Here is a 22,346-nt window from a genome sequence, read left to right on the forward strand (position 1 = left end):
ATAAAATTGTGACCCTAACATACGGAAATCATTTGTGTATAATGTAGGTATTCCCGGATTGTTTCACCTTATGCTGCCACTGCTGCCTCAGGGTTCCCGTCGAATCCCGCAATGCTCGCAGCAGCAGGCTTCCCTGCTGCAGCGTGTACAGGTATATTATCATGCATTTGTCTTATTTAAACAATTTTGTTTTGTTCTTACTCCTCTTACTTTTTTCTATCTCCTTGAGAGTCTTATATACTAAAACTTGACAAAAACCTACCATGGTGTGACTACTTCTTTCAATCTATTGTAGGGACAAATAGCTCGTATTCTGGGTTGAGGAAAAACTATCCTTATCAGCAAAATTCTTTCTTTTGCATTTTTTTTGCAAAAAACAGTTGCAAAAATACTGACCTGATGTGTGAGTGATGACTTGGACTCATCTGTTTGGAAAGAAATTGTGACAAACACACCTGAAATGAATCCGAGCTTAATGCGCAATGCATAAATCATGTCGATTTTGTTTCCGTTGCACAACGTATCATATGATATGACCCAAATTTGTCATGTGGGTAATTTTGTTTAATGTTTAAAACTACTCATTCCTGTGTCATGTTGAGCAGGTGTGTTTGGAAGGAGTTGTTAAACTTGAGAAATTACTGCTCAAAAAAGGAAATCAAAGAGTTTATGGATATTTTTGTTCATATTTTCTGGGAAAATTTTATGATAAATTGAGATCGAAAATTAAAAAAAAAAAACTAAAAAACTGAAAAGAAGCTATACATGTATTTTTAAATGGAATTTTATTGAATGAAGACGGTTGCATATTTTGTATTTTTAAAATTTGATTTCATCTTCCAAGTAGACTGTTGGTAGATATAAGTATCAGAAAATAGAACCGGCAGATGTTAACAACAGACACCTTCTAAAGGATAAACACTTTAGTCCCCCAAATTTGCCAAACACAAAAGATGACACTGTTAGCATTTACCGAGATCAATTTTCTCAAATAAACGAGAGGTAAAAGATACATCAAATGTTACTTGTTCTGCTTATTGAAAGCACCACTTTGTTGCTATGGCGACGATGTATATGAGTCTATCGCTATGACAACAGAAGTACAGGTGTATGAATCATTAACTAGCAATAATTTTTTTTTTTAGCTCTCAGTTTTGATGCTTGAAATTATTAGTCGGAAAAAGAAAAGAAAAACAAACGACTCAATTTAAGGCATTTCCACAGTTTCTGTCTAAAACAGATTAATTAGTTGGGTCCTTTTTTGAGCAGTCATCATTTTTCATATTGGGTCAGTTGAAACAATCTGTCTTTGCTCTTGTTCTGAAAACTCCTTTGGTGATGGTTTCCCTAATATCCCCTTAATGCAAAAGCTGCAAATTCAAATTTTCAAGATGATACAGCCTTCGACTACCCCCAAATTCCCCGTAGCTAGAGTAGCGCGTAGTATTTTCAAAATACGCTGCAGTCGCCACAATGCAGAAATGATATTTATTTAAATAAAAACAAACACTTGGCATTAAGCAAGTGATTTGTTATTGTGGTAACAGCGGTCCCAGATCGGAAATGTCGATTTGGATTTACGTCAGAAATGCAGGTGTATGGTTAAGAGTTAAATACCAAAAGGGGAAGGTTGATAGGCGGGGGACAAATGTGGGGATAGATTGTTGACAAAATGATACGGTGAAAATGATGTTCACCAAATGTATGAGATACATAAACACACACTCATAAACAGACACACTTGTACATCCCACACAGAATGAAACTGATACAGTCATGCACTTTATACATGTAGACATGTAGGGCTGACACACATGCACACACCCCCACACAGACGGACACAGAAATAAGCACACTTACACCCACACAGACACATTTTGTGTTCCATTGTTCAATTCACTTTGTTGTGCAGTCATTACCATGCGTAAATAACTTGGTATATGGTGCCAAATTCAACATGCTCACTAACTGCTATAAAACATTGCGCTCACTTGTATTTCATATAATGTATTAATCCTCTACCCTAAGAACCACCATTCCTAGCTTCCAAACCTTACAGCAGTATGATTTCAAAGCATGCCTAGTTTGTAAAATCCAGACTCCTTCCCGACTAAAATCCCATATAGCTTGTTAGCTCCGTACATAATTTACTGTAAAGCATGTATTCTAGAGCAATCAATTTAGCGATTTGCAAAAGAACTGCTGCAAGGAATATATATATATAAATCCACAGACGTAATTGCTGCTACTTACCCCGGTTAGATAAAGAAGCAAAACTAACTAACGTCACAAAATATCACCGCTCTGATGCCACATATAATGTTTTGTCATTAAATTCATGCAGCTGCCATTTCCCCAAGAAAATTACTTCTAACCCTAATCCATCCATCCATCCACATTAGCACTGTCTGGAAGAAAAAAAACCAAAGGGATTTTCCACAGACTCATTTAGTGCAAGGTCACCCCAATGCAACCTTTAACCTCATGCGCCCTTTTACCCTTGACCTGCGACACGCATCACACCATTTTTTCACCTGTCTCTCACCTAATAACTATCCTACTACAAATTTCACTTGCTCTAACTCTTATCTGGGTTTGCTGTATAAGTTCATTCTATGAATACTAATTTTGCATTCTCGTAGCCTGTTTTACGTGTGCATTGGTAGAATTGGTAGACTTTTAGTAGTGTGTTATCTGTATACAAGGCTGAATGCTAGTTTGATAGAATAGATCTTTTTTGTTCTCACAAAATTGCCTATAGTCGCTCTGTGTAATCCATTAAAAGAGTAAACAAACAGTTATCTTGAATATTGTTGCTATGGAGATGGCCATTTTGATAGGTTTTGAGTATGCACAAGAGATATTGAGCAAGACAATTTTCTAAAAGAAAACCGTGATAATGGTTGTGTTGTGCTATATATTAAAATGTCACTTTAAGTTTCAATTTCAATACTGAAAGTTTAGGGTTATTTGGTTATGTATACAGTTAACCTGAAAGAGGGATACATCTTTCAGGAAGGGGCTTCTTTGGTCAGAATTTTAGTTTGAAAGATAAAGTATCCAAATGTGCAAGAAAGAAATGAATTTCACACTACAAAGGGTTTTTAGCCTGGCGTGAACATTTCGCTCGAGTCTGGTCCCATCAGGACCCAAGTGTGTCTCCACAAGGACTGACCATTTAAAAAATATTAATGTGATTATTGTCATTGATTGTTTACTAATTGAGAAACAGAAGGGGCTTACAGCATTTGTGAACCAGTTCTTATATAGCTCATGTTGATGTGAATAAATAGGTAGCATAATGTAGTGTGTAGCTGTAGTTCTTGCATCTAACGACTAACTCTGCTAACCTGACCAAGTTTGAATGCATCATGCTATGAAATTCTTGAGATATGCGGTGCATTAAGCAAAACCCATACTGCTCGCTAACAGAACCAAGTTTAAATGCATAGTGGCATGTCATTCTTGAGATAAACGTAATGCATTTATCAACTCTGACTCTGGCTGGGAAGTTGAGATAAAAATCAAAATTGCTTTGTTTTGATGACCGATCACAGTTGGCACTGTGTGTTGGACGACCAATCGCAGTTAATGCTGTGTGTTGGATGACCAATCGCAGTTGACGCTGTGTGTTGGACGACCAATCACAGTTGACTCTGTTAGTTGGACGACCAATCGCAGGTTGGCGCTGTATGTTGGATGACCAATCACAGTTGGCGCTGTATGTTGGATGACCAATCACAGTCAATGCTGTGTGTTGGAAGACCAATGTTGGTGCTGTGTGTTGGACAAATTATCACAGTCCACAATATTGGACACAATTAATTTTTATCTCAATTCTCAACAAGTCAACAAAAGGTAGGTTGTATGCAATGATACATATATTAGCCATTATGTAATTACACAGTGCTAGTCTCTGTTGAAATCTGCTACACCACTTTACTCTAAATCTGTGAAACAGACTAAAACTTACGGTGTCCCGTACACCCACTATCCTAATGTGTAGTGAGATATTTTGCAGTATTAACTTTTATAAAAACTATATTTCTTGTGTTGCTTATTGAACATCTTTATTGTGGACTGTACTCTACTGAAATCATATTTTACTGTTGTATAATATTTCTAATGAAAACAATGGAAAACATCTGTAACCTCCCCCAAGGTGCTATGGGGTTACTTAACATCTTTGTTAAGCATGTTTTCTTTTATTTTTTCTCTCCTCCATCTTCCTCCATCCCTTGTTATCTTCCTTTCCTTACCCATAATCCTCGGTTCTTACCGTAATTTGTCGATCCAATTACGCATCTATCCTCCCTCTTCTGTGTTGCACATTGTGTCTTTTTTCCATTGGCATTTGTTACTCATTGGCATTGTCATTTGTCATCATTATTTGTCATTGTCATTTGTCAACATTATTTGTCATTGTCATTTGTCAACATTTGTCATTGTCATTTGTCAACATTATTTGTCATTGTCATTTGTCAACATTATTTGTCATTGTCATTTGTCAACATTATTTGTCATTGTCAATTGTCATCATTATTTGTTGCTGTCATTTTGTCACTATCATTGTCATTTGTCTCATGCTGAATTGACTTTTCACAAAAACCATCTTGTTGCCAAACATCTGTCTGTAATCGTTTGTTCCATTTCACTCTTCCATCTCATCTGTGTTGAAACTACTCTTCCATTGTTCTTTATCACTTCATTGGGAATCTCAATGATCACAACATCTTCATCTATCTTTATGTTCATCTTGTAAACTATTGGCATTTGTTAACCATCCTTTTCTTCTCATCTTTTGTTTGTTACACACTATTTCATTGTCTTGTTTATTCCTTTCCTTCCTCCACCCATCTCATTTCATTTTAATCTCCCCAAATTCACCTGTCTTTGTTATTACTCGTTTATTTCCATCTTAACCTTCCTTCTTTCCTTTGTTTCATCTGTCACCTTCCCTTACTCCACTTTTCCATCCTTTTCACACTTTCTAGGTGGCTACTCTCAGTCCGACTCAGGTCGTGGTCTCCTTGATTCTCATTCTGCAAGTAAGCACCCGATTTCAGTTTCTTCGTTCAATTCTCGGATTATTCCGTTTAATTTTTCACTTTTTCCAAGTTGCGGTAACTTATGCTTTGTCCTCATACAAACAAAATGGTTTGCTATATGCAACATATTTAAGCTTTATTCAGCTACCATTTTGTTTTACCAAACTGTCGTGAGGATGTTAGTTACTATTGCCATTTGGCAGGTTTTTTTGCATATGGCCAAAGGTCATTGGCATAAGTTACTGTCGACCTCAGGTTCATAAGGGCAAAGGTCATTGATGTAAATAATCTTTACCATGTCTGCAATGCATGATACTGGTAATATCGTCTGCTCAATCTAGCAATTTAGAATTTTAAGAATTAACAAACAAAAAATCTATATGCAAAAATATGGCAGCTGCTTCCTGGTGTGTTTTGCATATAAATTTTCAATTATAGTTAGGCATTTTAATGAAACTTTTTCCATCATGAAATAAAATTCCACACCATATGTTGCACTCATGGTTTAGAATTTAATTCACATTGACCTTTGACCTGAACCACATATGTACTGAACTTCAACTTCCTCTTATCTTGTCCACAACTTTTTCTTGATTTGTGCAAGAAAATTAACGATATTTTACCAATTTTTTTTTCTCTCACTTGTTATACTTGAATCCAACAATGTATCTGTCATACAGCAATCAGGGGTGGTCCATTGGGTGCAATGGGTACTATGGGTGAGTGTTTGTGTTCATATAATGCAACAAGACGTACATAACATACAGGGTGTATCAAAATGATTGGTACCCATCAGTTTCCAGTGATTATGGACAAGACTACCACAGCAAAATGCAGCAGAGGAGCGACCTTATGAATGTAATGTATGAGGTCATAAAACTATAAATGATGGGCATTTCAATAGGATCCAATGTTGCATATTGAAGAACAGGCTTGTCAATAATCACCAAAAACTGATGGGTACCTAACATTTTGATACAGCCTGTAGACATGCCAAATATGTTTGATGCTTTCTACTTGAGATCATCATCACAATTTTCGACCATGGTGGACACAGGCCTGTGCGCAGTATGTAAACAAAATTGGTGGACCTGAATGGCTTTTATCGATATGATAGGGGTTACTGCATGAATGCAATAGCTGCTGGATTTCAAAATACGGCACTCGGCAGCTATTTTGCAGATGGGGCCTTCTTGCAGTAACCCCTCCATTCAAGACTTGAAAAGGTCGGATATCACTATACTGAGACCTGTTTTCACAGAATGAGGGGAAAGTTGCCAGGAAAAAAGGGCGATATGGTTCATTGTACATGTCAGAAAACAAAAGAAATTATTCTTTGAAACTTAACACCAAGTGACCGAGCAATCCTGACAAGTTACATATCATTTATGATTCAGAGATTACATATCTGGTCATAACTCAAAATAAAGAATTGCAACTTTCCTCGCATTTTGTGGGAACAAGTCTCACTATGGGCCACAATGGCCTCATCCCAGTGGCATAGTTCAATAACCTCAATTAAACAAACATAGTACAAAATGTGACCTCAAGTTGCAGAGTATGAATTTTTGTACCCAAATTTTCAAAGGTCATTCAATGAATGTACAATGTATTGGGGTTAAAGAACTGTGCCCTGATAGATGAGCATGTTGTGAATCCTGGTGTCATACTTTCAGGCTACATTGGCAGAAACAATTGTGATGATGATTGTGAGTATATTGTAATTTTAAGAAGACAGCTAAAAACTGAACTGATACTACAGGTGAATGAACTGATCAAAAACAGTTTGGCATGTCAAAGTTGTGTATGGATATCAAAACCAAATTCTGTTTGAAGTGCTGGTAGAGTAGAAGTATATCTAAGACAGTACACATGTAAGTATGTGTTTGTTGTGCTCAAAAATATATTGGATAGAAAATTATATTTTGTTTTTGCATCGCGTGCTGACCAACATTTCAAAAAGATGGCTACAAAATTGTCCATAGGACATGAAATTGCTACATACATGTACAACCGATTATATGATGATGTTTTTTGTTTTTGGCACTACTGTCGTAGCAGCTACTTTTCTAGCAGCTACTCTCAAAGCAGCTATTCTCAAAGCAGCTATTCTTAAAGCAGCTATTCCCCCTAGCAGCTACTCTTGTTAACATTTCATCAAACCACTGATCCAACTGACACCAGAAGTTGTTTTATTCTAATTCAAAATGTCTTTGGCCTTAAAAGAATTAAAACAATATAATACTAATTTGTATGATATTTTCACACTTTGCAAATGTTATTTCATATATTTTGTTAATTATAGAATTTTATAGGCAATAGTAAATTAGCTTGTTTATTTGGTCAAGATTAAAACCATTAAGACCATTAAAATTATTTCATAATTTCCATCTTTAACACATACATACATTGTTGTACTGTTGGAATCCATCTCTTCTACAGAGTTGCAGTGAACACTGAACACTTTCTCTTATTCTTGGGTGTATCTCTATATTAAGATCTGAATTCATCAATATTTAAATGATCTTTGATCCTAATCTTTTATGTGTTTATGTTTCATTATTTTAAATTGAAACTTATGGTGTATACTATTCAAAATAATCTTTTTCAAAAAGTAAAATGAATGCACCATGGGATGTAGTTATATAATCAACAGGGAAAAAAAGGCTAGGATTTATTCCGTTATGAAGCGCCATTCTCAGTGGCTTACTGTAATGTACAAGTTGACTGCTCAGTGCCAGAAGTGGGTTAGTGCAATAGCTGCCCTGTACACACAGTATATTGTACTCATCTACACATGGCAGCTATTGCACTTACCCACTTCTGGCGCTGAGCAGTCTAAGTGCTTAAAAGGTAGCAACTACTGGTTAGATTATGATGATTTGATCCTACATGCATAGCCTTTTTTGGTGCATTTTACTGTACCGGAACAAAGAATTTCATTAACCTACATCATCATCAGTGCAGGGGATAATGGCGGTATTCAGGCACAGGCACGGGAGGATTTGACTTCACAATCTGAACGCAATTCTCCAATGAATTAGATTGAAGAAATTAGACTCAGGAAGAAATAGTGTACCTATGTGTTATTTATGCAACATTAATTTATAATAGCTGAGAGACCCTTGTAACATTTGTACTTTCGAAACTTGCACTTCCAAGCTTCCAAACCTGCGTCCCAAACTTTCGCTTTCTTGGAAGCGCATCACCAGTCAATTTCAGTTTATACCCAACAATTCAAGAGTTAACAATTGTGGTTCCCAGGTGACAATCCAATTAAAGTCACCACCAGAGATAAACTTATAATGTTGTGCCTGACATCAGGGCAGAGGCGCACTGTATTTGGTTTTTGACCTGTGCAGTACACATATTTCATATCAGATGCAAGCATTCCGAGTTCAATTCTGACAGTGATTATAATACCGTAAAACCTCATCTACAAGCATATAGAGTGCTTCTGATGAAAGCTACATTAATCCAGGTGCCATTATGAAGTTGGAGCAAATAAATTACGGATCCAAGCATATACAAACAAGTATTATTTTAAGACCAATCTTTTGTATTGGCATATTTACGCTTGTTTCGAATTAATTTAACTTTCATAAAGAACACTATGTATGCTTGTAGACGAGGTTTTGCGGTATGTAGGAGTACTGGCACACATAGGCACACAAAAAGTCTTGTCAAATTCAATCTAATATCTTTGAATACACCATATTCCACTATACTAGTTATGAGCAATTATAATCTGACCATTGGCTTGTTGCTGGGAAAGGATAATCAAGATCATTTTGTCAAAAATCAGTTGCTTTTCTTTAGCGACTGGAGGATAATGTCAGCTTAACGACTCGAGTTCCAAAATGTTCAAGTAGTGTGTGTAATGTAATGGATCAAATTAAGATCAAAAATAGTCCTCTCTTTCTCTTTCTCTCTAAAGAGAAGTAATATGTGTTTATGTGAGAAATTGAGAGAAATGTATACCATTGTTTGTGATGTGAACAAGAATGTGAATAGTATATGGAATTATTTGTCTAACAATGAACAGGTCTATGTACACAACACATTTGGATCTGGAGTCATCTGGCGTGTGGATGGTTGATGTAATAATGTTCAGCAATCGCTGTCTGTGCGATATGTGGGCGGCTTGAATGTGGATATATTGAAGTTACTTGACCATTGCTACATCCAGTGTGTTGTGTAGATTGTCCCAGTACATATGTGTGTCGATCTCCCACTGTGAACTGAGAAGTTGAAGGATATGAGTTCAGGGGTTCAAATTCAAAAAGAATCAGGAGTGGATTCTCACACGACAGACTCGCAAGAATCAAATTTGGATACCCCCTAAAACTCACCATTCTATATACATGTTGGTCAAGATCTGGTCATTCCTCTTGTATGCGCTTACACAATCTGATTCTTGCAAAGTTTGACGGAATTTGAACCCTTGAATTTCCAAATCCAGTGGATATAGGATTTGTTGATTCCCATCACTCGTTGAATGTATGCGTTATTGTGTAGATTCTTTGTGTTTCTGTCTTGTTCACCCCACTGATTTTCTCTCTCTCTCTCTTACCCGCTTTTCACATGTTCCTCTCTCTCTAGCTCTCTCTCTCTGTGCCATGACCTCTTAGGCTCTTAATCTCTTGTCACTTTATTCCCTTTCTTTCTCTCCTTCTCTCTCTGCTATGCTCTCTTTCCCCCTCTGTCTGTATCTATATGTCTCTTCTTTTCTACTATATTTCTGTCATTTTCATGTGTACACAACACTGACGCCATACAACCTGTTATCCTTCCCTATGTGCACTTTTCCACATTACTTCATAGATCCTATAGTCTCCTCCACAGCCAATTTGATTCTGCTATTCCATACAACCATCTGCCAATTAATGTATAATGCCATCTGATTGGCCTACAGATATGCCACGAGAAAGGCGTATCTGGGAACTTTGAGTTGGACACTAAAAATAGCATGAATAGGGCTCTATAGTATACAATCACTCCATTGTCAAATGTTACTCAGTGATGGTCACGACTCCTGATTATTAAGTAACCTATTAAAGTAGTAAAAGATTTGTTTCAAGTCGTGCTTGATGATGTGGTGTTCATGAAATGGCAGGCTACAAAAGCCTTGTTGTATGTATGAAAAAGCGTTCAATCAATGAAAAAAGATTTGTAATGCTATCATTGGCAGACAGTTGGTATGAAGTGAGCGAGCAGAATCAAACCAGCGACGGAGTAGATTATATAGATCCCACTACTTCTGTTCCTCATTTCTCCTGTCCATGTGCACCTTAACCAACCCTCTGTATGTAACATTACTGTGTGTCAGCCTTCCATATCTGTTATTTACTCTTGATATTGTTACATCATGTCCATCTTAATGTGCGTCCCTCTTAGGGGCTCTTTCTTCTTCAGATTCTGGTTCTGGTCTTCTGGGTTCTTCTTCCTCCTCCTCCTCTTCAAGTAAGCACTCGGGTTAGTTAGTTGACCTCACAAACCTACTATGACCTTTGACCTTGTTTGCTGTTGAGATTTTGTTACGTTTTCATTGTTATTTAGAAGAAAAACAAGATTTGAACATTTTGTTTTTGTGTTTTTCCCTCCCTTTCCTTGTTTTTGGAAAAATATCCTCAAAGTCAACCCTATCAGCAATAGCTGCTCTATGTACATTCTCAATTTCTGCACTTTATATTCTGCTTTAAAATATGACACCTGGAAGCTATTGCTGATGGGGCACTAAACTCCTTGCACTAACCCCTTGAATTATGAGGATTTTCCCATTACCATTTTGCAGTGATTGAAATGAATTATCTTAGTTTTTATAGATATTTATTTTGCCATGTTCCTTCTTTTTTCCATCGTAATTATTTAAGTTCATTACTAAAACAGTAGTATCTGATTTCTGGTATGATTATTATTATTTTATTTTTTTCATTAAAAAATTCTTGTTTGGCTAAAAGCACGAACTTGAAATAGTTTATCAATTGTTACATTGTGTGTTTCTCTTCATTTCTAATTTATCCTCAACCTGAATGTTTATATCGTTCGTTCTTTTGTTCTTATATTTAAGTAATACCATTAGTATTAATTTATATATTAATTCTTAGTTCATATTATTATTATTTATTACTCATTTAAAAGATGACATTGACCTATTTGGATTATATGCTTGATAAAAGTCAAATTGGACTGTTCCATTTAAAAACCACCCTCCCCCAATTAAAAATTAGGTATTGCAACCAAATTTAACAGTTTTAGCCATTCTGTATCACAACAATTTTCATCCAAAAGGAGTGGAACATTTTGGAAATCCAAGGAAAATTTCCTAAATTAGGCCCAAATCCAACTTAAATTTCATAATCTTTACCTCAATTTGAAAGTTTGCAAACCTTTACACCCGGATTGAACTGGAAAGGGGTGGATAATAAGTGGTGGAATGGCTCAATTTATATAACCACAAGTTTTGAGACCTAATGAGCTGTGGAAATACAGTTCAGTTTCTTGAAAGCACATCTATATGACTCAGTGGTTCTTTTATGAGATTTAAAAACAGTTTAACATATATCACAAATAGGTCAGTTTCATTTTAAAATTAGTTGGGTTTTTGTATTTATAATTAATATGCCTTATGCAAAAAAACTTTGTTAAACTGTTTATGCCTTGTGCAAAATACACACAACTTTATTCCATGTTTCTAAACAAATTGATGGTATAAATCTGAAACCCAATCTTTGAGATTAAACAAAACGTGATTATTAAAATATAGCAAAGAATGTGAAAGTTTTAATATAGAGTTGTAGCGCGAAATTGTTGGTAAAGGCTTTTAAACTAAGAAATTCAGCATATAATACATCAATACCCTGCCATTGTCAGGATGGATATATTGAGTTATTTTATGTGAGGCATATTGTTCATTTATTATAATAGTAAGATTTCTTTCTTTTTACTACTAACTGCAAACTGGCTTTCGATAAGTATTTTTGCTTCTGCAAGCTATGATTGAAGCACAATGGTATGCAACTTGTATTGTTTTAATAACACCTTGCACAAGTTTTATCATGTAAGCTCGGAATTCAATGTACTAATGCCTGTATTTCTACCACTCCTTGTCACCCACACAGTGCCTGGCCTTCATGGCTTCAACCCAGCCTTTCAGTCTGCTGCCTCATCAGCACAAGCTGCTGCCATGGCGGCTCTCAGGCTGCCAAATAATTTTGGGCCAACAATGCAAGGGACACCGGTGTTGCTAGTAAGTAATCTCAACCCTGAGGTAAGTTGGGTTGAACATTAATCTCATAACATGAGTACTTCCTGCTGATTGGTTAAAAGTTGATTATTATGAGTTACCGTAAAACCCCGTCTACAAGGATATACCTAAGAAACGCCCTCAATAAAATTGGTTGCTTGTTGTATTTGGAGTTTGAGCAAATATATACTGGCACTGGGTGGCTATGCATTCCATCTAAGTATGTTGTAACACCAACCAATTGTATTGACATAATAACGCCTGTTTCGTATATCAGGATCGTATAGCTCAATTGATAGAGCGTCAGACTTTGGAACTGAAGACATGCTGAAGAGAGCATGGTCCGGGCACCGGTTCCGCTTTTTTTCATTCTCGCTTTAATTTTAACTTTTGACATGTTCTTTTTATCTTTCTTCAAATCTACCTTTCTACTTTTAATTTTAGGTGCGTTTTTTTTTTTTTTTTTATAGTTTTTTGTAGTAATTTTGTGGTTTTATAGAAACTAGTAAAAGCATTTATTCTAAATAATAGCTTAAACCCACGGTTAGACAGATGTGTTGTAACTACTTGTCTGTCCTCGCCTTTGCAATAAAACCTATGTTGCACCTTTGTGCCATCCCAATTCTTGAGGTAGGGTGCGTTTTTGGCTTAAGCACGCATTTTGTTTCTACTTGAAATGAAATCAAAATAAATATTGTTCTGTTGCCACAATTGCAGTTTTTTCAATAAAAAAAATAGATGAGGAATAATAATTATTCCATATTTGAATCTATTGTCCCATCAAGAATAGAGTGTCTTCAAAAACTTCGATCAATTCATCTGACAAAGGAAACTATTCTGGTCATTCAATTTTGTTTCGCTTGCACCTGTTATATCACAGGCGTTGGTAGAGAAGGCACACTTCTCTTGTCTTCACCGAAGTAGTGATGTAAACACTAACAAGATTAATTACCATAGCTAGCAATGGACATACACTATTTTTGTTCCACTTGAACCCATACTATAGGCTATTCGCTGTCGATGTGACGTAATTAATCGGATTAACTACCATAGCAATTGATGAATACAATTTCAATATATAGCCCTGCACTTCATCGTTCACGTGGCACCTATGCATTAAACCATAGTTGTCAAAGAAATGCTAATCACTCGCCATGTAAGATTAGTATTTATGAAAAGAGTGGTATTCAATCTATGTTTGGTGACATACGCGGTGATTAGTGCAATCTGCTTGATGGTAGTTATTGCGATTATTCAGCATCGGTGGTTACGTAATTCTCTTGGTTACCGGATCACGCTACTTTGGTATGCCTTCGAGTGCCATATACTTTATGTGGTGATCATTTCGATCGTGGTTCATTACTCTAGCGCGTGATCCCGTTGACATAGTAACATTACGTAACTTCGATACTGAATTACGTCACTTCGACAGCGAATTGTAGTATAGACGAATCCAACAAGCCAAGTGATGGTCAGAATTTATTCAAGCCATTATACGCTGGTGAAGTTAGCGTAGTGTCGGATTAATTACCATAGCAATAGGTGAAAACAATTTTGAACATATCGCGCTGCGCTACAAGCAGGTTACACTCATCACCTGTACTGTGTATGTCTGCAATCATAGATTGAATACAATACTGGTCTTTTCAAAGATCTTACAGGTGCAGCATGATATGGTTCAATGAAGAGGTACCGCCTGAACGTATCAGTGTATAACGCGTATATTCAAAAATTGTTTTCACCTATTGCTATGGTAGTTAATCCGATTATTACGTAACTTCGCCAGCGTATTGAAATAAAACAGGAGGATGTGAGTTCATAAGGGCAATGTCGGGATAGGTCACAATCGATGTGGAGAGATGAGAGGTCCGACCAACAGCCATAGCGATTCAACTAATTCCAGCGGACGGTCTGTGGCTAGTAAGGAATCGTCTTTGACCACATGCGCAGATCTGTCTCGTCAGGAAGATATTTAATATCCCGAATTTATAATAGGCCTATGCCTACCAGTTCCATCGTATAACCGATCTGCTAGAGAATATTTGTTACCATATGTTTAATAAATTCAGTATTTATCGTATAATAAAATGTAGCCAAATGTATATTATGTGTCACACGGTTTTCTGCTGAACCACTAGCAGGCTATGTTACCACATCTATGACAATGACAAAGGTGAATTTTGATGATTTTTACGATCGTCCGGATGAGCAAATCACTGAATGGGTCTTTAGTTCCTCTCTCTCCTTATCCTGCCAATATTATATGAATCAAAGAAAAATAAAGAAAAAATTAAATTAAACAAGAAAAAAAGACAAAGAAAAGAAACAATAAAAGAAAAACAATAGAATAAATTAAACTAAATATGAAAAAAAAAATGATCACGAAAGGAGTCTTTAGAAAATGCAAGAAAATATAAATGAAAGGTTTGAACAATATTTTGTTTATAAAAGTTTGTGTGACCGTGATGAGGCTCGAACTCACCATCTTCCGATCTAAAGAACCAAAGTCTTATGCCTTGCCAAGTGAGCTATGCTCGTGAGATGCTGAAATAAAGATAAAATAATACATTGTATACCTGCTTGTGTCGGTAAATGCTTTGCTCAAATTCCATAATGATATAATATTGTGGAGGGCGCTAGCGTGAAATATGCTATCATCACAGTCGCTTCTATTCCTTATAGACGGGTTTCTACGGTATTAGGCCAATCAGCAACGTGGTTAGAAATAGTTGTATAGCTGAAGAGGATTGAGCTTATTATTTAGAAGACTTGTTTTAATTGGTCACTAAGATGAATATTTTGCATAAATCAAACAATGGAAACAGCTGTAAGAAAGACAGTAGTTTTCAGGAGGTAACCTTTTGGTTTTGGAAGAACACAAATTATTTGATATTTTGAGCAGTAACAATTTCACTGAAATAATTTTAAATCTAGTAGGGTGCACAAAAAATATATTTTGCAGAATTAATTTCAACATTTTTGTTCTACTTCAGCATTTTTGTGAATGCTGTCAAAGAGAAACAAACTCTACAAGTACCTAAAAATATATATTTATTGATATTTTAAAATGCTGGGTTAATTTGTAAATTTATATGTTATTAGTCATATGTGAGTTGCTCTAAACAACAGTGTAAGTGTCAGTTTTATTTTCTGATTTGAATATTGTACATACACTGAATTTGTTTTTGGTGTATTGTTGGGCTCTCACAGTTGATATCCATACACCCACATGGAAGGCATGACCTTAATCTTCCACACAACTGACAAGGGGAGTATATTTCAAATGGAGTCATCCAATAAGACAACTCCATTTGAAATTCACACTCCCTGTGTTGAAGATTACCTAGGCTCTTGTCTTCCATAGGGAGTGTATGGATTTCAATTGGAATAGCACAAATTTGTTCTTGATCACCTGGTCAAATCGGAAAATGTATTAATGTGTGCTACGGCTCCAGTTATTCTCCAGACTGGTATTTATTTTTAATCTCTTGCACTATATTTGGAGCAGATCACATATGACATACTACCATTGCAATAATGTTAATTGCTGATATTATATTACATTGATATATGTAAAGACTAATTAACCAGTCCCAATTAGTTACGGCATTGTTATTAACTAAACAAAAACATTTCTATAAAACTAGTGTCCTCTGTTTTTTCAAAAAAGACTGCCTATTTTTCGATCCTAATCTTGCAATTAGCTATTAGCTCTCCTTCGTTTTCACTGACTCTCAAAAATGCCTGACTAAATAATTGAACGAAAGAATTTAAATATTTACAAATGTCACAATAGTAACCATGGAAATAATGCAACCGTGGCGATCGGTTAAATGGATATGACGATGTATTTTCTTGCTGCTATTAATCTGTTATCTTTGCTGATGTTTTCTCTATTTTCTCTTTCTTTCTACAGAAGCTGTTTTCTGATCTTGATATTCTACTTTCTCATCCATATTTCTCTTATTGACTTTTTGTTTCTATCAGTGAACTGTATGTCAAGAACTACCTACCTGTGTTTATATTATTGACTTGGTTTGAATTCACTGAAGGCACAAACTGACTGGTTGAAGAAGCTCTGGATAAACATATCTATAGTCTATATATCTACCTCGAGTCGCCAGCAATAGATTTGACGTTCAGCGTGTTCTGCGTTAGCTTAGCGCTACTTAGTGCGTGTACATACTTTTATGCAAGTGATCAATGTGCCGAATATGTACACGCAAGAAACCACGCTAAGCCAACGCAGCACACGCTAGTGCCGGTGACTCGAGGTAGATATATAAACTATAGTTTCATTTCAGAGCTGGCCCTTCCTCCCTGTCGGTAACATAACTGGAACTGGTCAAAATACCATTGATAGCAGAGGATTGTGTTTATAGGAAACAGTGAAAAAGTAAAAATATTGACAAAGCCATAAAAATTGAACTAGTTTCATTACAAAACCGACTTCCATCTATCCCCAAAATATTCCAGTTGAAATCCATACACCCTATTTAAGACATGATGACCTTAATCTTCCACACAGGGGGTGTAGATTTCAAATGGAGTCACCCATTCTGGTAACCCCATTTTGAAATTCACATTCCCTGTGTGAAAGATTAAGGTCATGTCTTTCACAGGAATAACCCATTAACAAAAACATGCCAGCTCCCATTTATACACTCCTGTGGAGAGATACAAGTGAAGTGTAAACCAATTTTTGAGAAGATGAAGTTCGACAACCTCTCTCGATTTATTTAGAAATGTGGCCCTTGCATGTGAATTCAAACCAAATGTATGTGTCTCTTTCTTACAGGAAGATCTTAGGAGTAAATATAATTAAAACTTGGTGTAAAATGTAATATTTTATTGTTAAATGCGATGTAAATTAGGAAGCTGATAAGTCGCCCAAGTTGATGCAACATTCCCATAATGGTAGTATATGCCTAAAATGTCAAGAGGGGTTGAACTGAAATTCAAAATATGATAATTCCAAAATGTAATAACATGTAGAAATTGGCATTTTTAATAATTATATAAATGAGACACCATTTTGGAAGTAATTTTTCCCATCCATTGTTACAGCAAAATACCTTTATTGTTGAAAAAATGAATCAATATTACTATCTTATCTTTTCCTGCCATGCTGCAATTGTGTTCCCAGCAGTAGCAACTCCTCACATTGCATACCCCCTCCCCCTTCCCCTCCCGGACTACTTTCACCTCCAATCCTGTCATCTATGACCCTTCCTTAGCCTAAATATGCTTTCTTGAAGATATTTCATAATTGTGTTATTTTTTTCAAAAAGCAACTTTTGTTAAGTTCCTACCCTAGCTATAACATTTTACTTCTGCTCTTCATAAAATTAACCCAAATCCTTCCTCATTGCATGTTTGCATGTTTGATGCAAAAAAGAACCGTCAGTTAGCAAAGAATCTTAGCAAAGATATTTTCATTATCCCGTTGATTATTATTTATAATAATGTTATACCCCTTCCCAGAAACCCTAACCATGAGACCGTAGAGCTGTCCTAATCTTTGTTCCTGTGGCAGAGTTTTTGTAATGTTTATTGAACTTTTTTTTACTAGCGTATATTTACTTCTGTATGTGAAATTGAATTGAATAGATGCTGAACTTATAAAAGCTTATAGGCTGTTCCAGTTGAAGTGCACTCACCCTTTATAGAAGACATAACCTTAATCTTCCACACAATGAGTGTGAATTTCAAATTGGGTTACCTGAATTGGTGATTTCATTTGAAATCTACAAACCCCTGTGTGGGAGATTAAGGTCATGTCTTTCATAAAGAGTGTATATATTTCAACTGCAATAGCCTAATGTACAAAGTGCTAGAATTATTCCATTTTTAAAACCTCTTAATAACAAATTTCAAAAGCATGGCACTGTTTTTGGTTAAAATGTGTTGCATGATTACTAAGAGTTTGTTCAACTATTTTTGTACATCGTTTTTATGGGCACCAAATTCATATGAGCAACAAGATCGAGCTAGAAAAAGTTTAAATCTTAGGTGTCCTTTCAGTAATATTTACAAAATATGTAAATGCATTTGGAAAAAAAACCCAGTATTTGAATCTTATTCTACATTGATGGACTATGTAAAGTCATTTATTACACACACATACACAATTATATTCAAGCAATATTGTCCATAGTAAATGTTTAGTGATTTTTTGCACTGTGCATGATTTCATTTAAATATTACTAACAAATATCACAATGCTATGAATTGTAAATTTTGTGCCACCCTGGTTACCCTGTATATTTAATTAATACATGAATTATCAAGCATTCGCGTTTTAGTTTATTTGTACAATGTTGTGTTTTATTTAATTTTATGTTATATATTTTATCACAATAATTTCCATTAATGCATGAATTAGTCAAACAAAAACTTAAAAAACAGAATTATTTAATTTTAATTTTATTTTAAAAAAAGGGAAGGAGAGTAGTATGCATGATTAAAGTCATAATAGTTGTGACAAACTCACTTTATGTTAGTGCTCTGAAAAGAGGGAATTGACAAAACCTATCAAATCAAAAGAAAAACCTCACAAACTTTTATTAGCTAGTTTTAACAACTTGTGTCAACTTTTGTTTGTTAATTTCGTTACCAATTAACCAATTCATGCAGCTTAAATCCGCTAGCATTTTTGCTCATGTTAACATAACAAGTTGTTTTCGTACCGGTCGATCTTATGTATCACTAATAATCTTATATTCATTAATTGGTTATATTGCTTTGTTGTCCCCAGTGGTTTCTCTCTTTATCTTTTAGTATGTACGTGTGTGTGACTGTGTGTAGTGATGTAATGTGATGAGAATCATCCAAAACTTTGCTTGTACATTCACAGCTCTATATATTTGTTGTTTACCCTGTATTCATACTCTATCTCTCTGTTTTTCAGGTCTTAAGGTCATAAGGACTTCACTTTTCTCGTCTTAAGCTTTTGTCATCATCCTTTTTATTTTCTCACATTTTCTCTTTCCAAGCTGAATGTGTTGTAGGGGAAATACATCGTCATAGCAACAAGAAGACATACCCCGAGTGTTCATTTTGATTATACAAACTCTTTCTTCACATATATTTTTGCATCTGTATCTGCATATTTTTGCCAAAGTCAAGAATGGCAACCACAGTTTCAAAATGGCTGCCCTTTCTGTTTCCAAAATGGCTGCCAACTGACTTTACTATAGCAAATTCAACACCCTGTTTTTCATAGTCAACCTAACAAAAAGCCAAGTGCGGATCTTCCTTGTTTATATAATACAATTTTTAAAAAGTAGCTTATTTCTCCTGTACTCTTAACTTTTTAGCCTAAAAAACAATAAAATGCTTCTATTGTAATCATGGTAACCGATTTTGATTATAAAATCACATCTGATGTATATTTTTTTCTTTGGTTTCTCTCATATCTTTTCTCCCTCTTTTTTATTTTTTGATCTACTACGTCCTGTGTCCGTGTTCGTTGCTGTCGCCCCTATTCATCTTGCCTACTACTACGTTCACGTTGTTACGCAATAGCTGGTCACGCCTCAGGCTCTATTTACCCTCTTTGGTATGCACCGTTTATTTACGTTTCTATATTTCTCCCTTTTTATAATAAGAATTTATTCATCTCAACAATGTACCACTGCAAAACTCAGATAGATGTAGGGAAATATGTTTATCTGTCATTTTCCACAAATCACAAAAAAATGCTGATTCTTTGGAAACAAAAATTCACTTTCTTTAGAAAAAAAACTCACTTATACGTTGCTGCAGCGTCCTATTTGTTTGGCCTATGTTGCTATAGCTTCCTATTTGTTTGGCTAAATTAAGGGGGTACTACACCTCTGCCCAATTTTGTGCGTATTTTTGCATTAATCTCAAAAAATATAGCGCATTGGTGACAAGTAAGATATGTATATTATTGGGTCAAGGACTACAACTACTGCACTGAAAATTTATTTCAGCACAGACAACAGTTGTGGAGTTACAGTAAAAATGAGGGAAAACCAATATTTGATCAATAAATCAATAACTACTTGCCTTGAGTTGCTGAATTTTCAGTGCAGAAGTTGTAGTCATTGCCCCTATAATATATATATCTTACTTGTCACCAATGCGCTATAATTTTTGAGGAAAATATGCACACAATTGGCCAGGGGTGTAGTACCCCTTAAACAATCCATGAAATTTGCAAACAGTGATGTTCAACAGGAAAATTGCATCAATTATTTGATAAATAAATACAGGCTTCATTTGCAGTTCTGCATCATTCAAAATAAACTTGAGATCTACTTTTGACAACTTTTGTTCTTGACACAGATTTTCTATTGATTGAACAATTTCTGAATTGTTTCTTAATTTGATTCTCGATAGGCCTATCCCATTTTGCAGTGATACGTTGTAAATGTTGTAGTGCTTTTTGGTTTGATTTGTTTTCTATTCATTATGTTAATAGAAATAATTTGGTAGAGGGTAGATTGTGTTATTTTTATGTGTGGTGGGCTTTTTATTTGTTTACATCTCTTTTTTATGTATGCTCCTCCAGTCAGCAATGCATTATGTAGTTGCAGTCTTATTATTATTATCAAATTAGACTCCATTGTTTTAGTTTGTGTCCAACCTTTTTAGTACCAAATTAAAGGAATAATTTAATATTAATATACTTGTCCAATTGAAATTTACGATATCTTTATGGCCTTGCTAGATGTAATATATCCATTTTCAAAAATTTGGTTTGAATGTTTGAAGACAGAACTTTTGTCGAACTTTTATAGGTGCCACATTCATTAAAGATAAAAAGAAAGAAAACTAAAATCTAAAATTAAGTATTACTAAACAAAAGATCTAGATATTTCATAGATTTTTATTAGAAAACAAAACTGTTTGGTAAACCAAATTTGTGGTAAATGTTTTTGTTGTCTTCAGAACAAATTTAATTTTTAAATCACATTTTTTTCACCATGCATTATTGTTATTTATTTTTCACATTTGCCACATCACTGTCCAATCATTTTTTTAATTTTCACCAATTTTTGCTTTTTAAAAATTTCACACATTATAAGTTGAGAAACAAGTAATATCAACAGTTCACATACCCATGTCAATGTTATGCGACAGGATGTATGAAAAGCGCCCTCATGTGATTTCGCAAAAAGAATGTCTCAAATAAAAATGGTGAAAATTGGAGCACTCTATGGATAACACCACCAAAGCCAACATTATGAAAGTTGATTTGCAATGATAGGTCTCTCTCTCTTTTTGTGTCATGTGAGGGCACTTTTGATGCGTAGATTTGATTGAGTGACACCATTTTGTGTGTGGTAATGTGTTTCTCTTAATTGCATGCCGTAGTTTGCAGTGTGTATGTCGCTTTGTATCAAATCACTGCTTATTATTTATTATATTCACAACATTTCTTTTTTTCCTTTTCATCAAATCTTATTCCAGCAATCAAAAAAAAAAAAAAAAATTTATAAACCGTTGAAAAAAAATCCTCCTTTTGAGGTGATTTTTGGCATGTCAAACAAGTTTCTTTTACATCATTTGTTGATTAAAAAAACTGAATCAGTGCTTGCTGCTCTATGCTCATTATCCCACTTATCGTCAGCTTCACTGCATCCTTAAAGCCTTTGCTTTTTCTTCAACACATTTTCGTCACGAAACCAAAACAAAATTTCCCCTACACGGACTTCTTTAGAGGGTATTTTTATCACTCCTTTTTCCCACGGATTCTTGCTTCAGTCACTTTTTCTGGGAGTGTAATCTGGGACACACTATAAAAAGTTTGTTGCATGTTATCATCAGGGGACATGGTGGTCTTGTTAAGTTATATGTAGTTTTTGAAACAAAAGCCATAAATTTGATGGTTACTGCACAGAAAGATATGATGCATAACATTTTGTAAAATCAAACCTTCAAACTTTTAACAATTTACTATCAAATCAGGAGCAAGTTCTAAAAACATACTGTTTATTCTATTTAAGATAAATTTCCGATAATTGTTAGTAAACATCAAAAAACAGACATACACACACTTTTGCAGTTGATTTGCTGTTTAT

At 35.0% G+C, this 22,346-nt stretch overlaps 1 protein-coding gene across 11 annotated transcripts in view; it reads left to right on the forward strand.

The window, feature by feature from the left end:
* Positions 1–22,346, forward strand: part of LOC140169152 (polypyrimidine tract-binding protein 1-like) — a 296,067-nt gene that overhangs the window by 261,883 nt on the left and 11,838 nt on the right. For 7 of the 11 annotated variants that reach the window (XM_072192852.1, XM_072193067.1, XM_072192736.1 and 4 more), the window contains 4 exons: positions 4,995–5,048; positions 10,446–10,523; positions 12,170–12,318; positions 19,822–19,855. In XM_072192852.1, the coding sequence (XP_072048953.1) occupies positions 4,995–5,048; positions 10,446–10,523; positions 12,170–12,318; positions 19,822–19,855 (315 nt within the window). Of the gene's footprint in view, positions 1–4,994; positions 5,049–5,728; positions 5,768–10,445; positions 10,524–12,169; positions 12,319–19,821; positions 19,856–22,346 lie in introns of all 11 variants that reach the window. The other 4 variants (XM_072192559.1, XM_072192621.1, XM_072192678.1 and 1 more) reach the window with 4 other exon arrangements.

This window comes from Amphiura filiformis, chromosome 1, assembly GCF_039555335.1.
Source record: "Amphiura filiformis chromosome 1, Afil_fr2py, whole genome shotgun sequence".
Lineage (NCBI taxonomy): Eukaryota > Metazoa > Echinodermata > Ophiuroidea > Amphilepidida > Amphiuridae > Amphiura > Amphiura filiformis.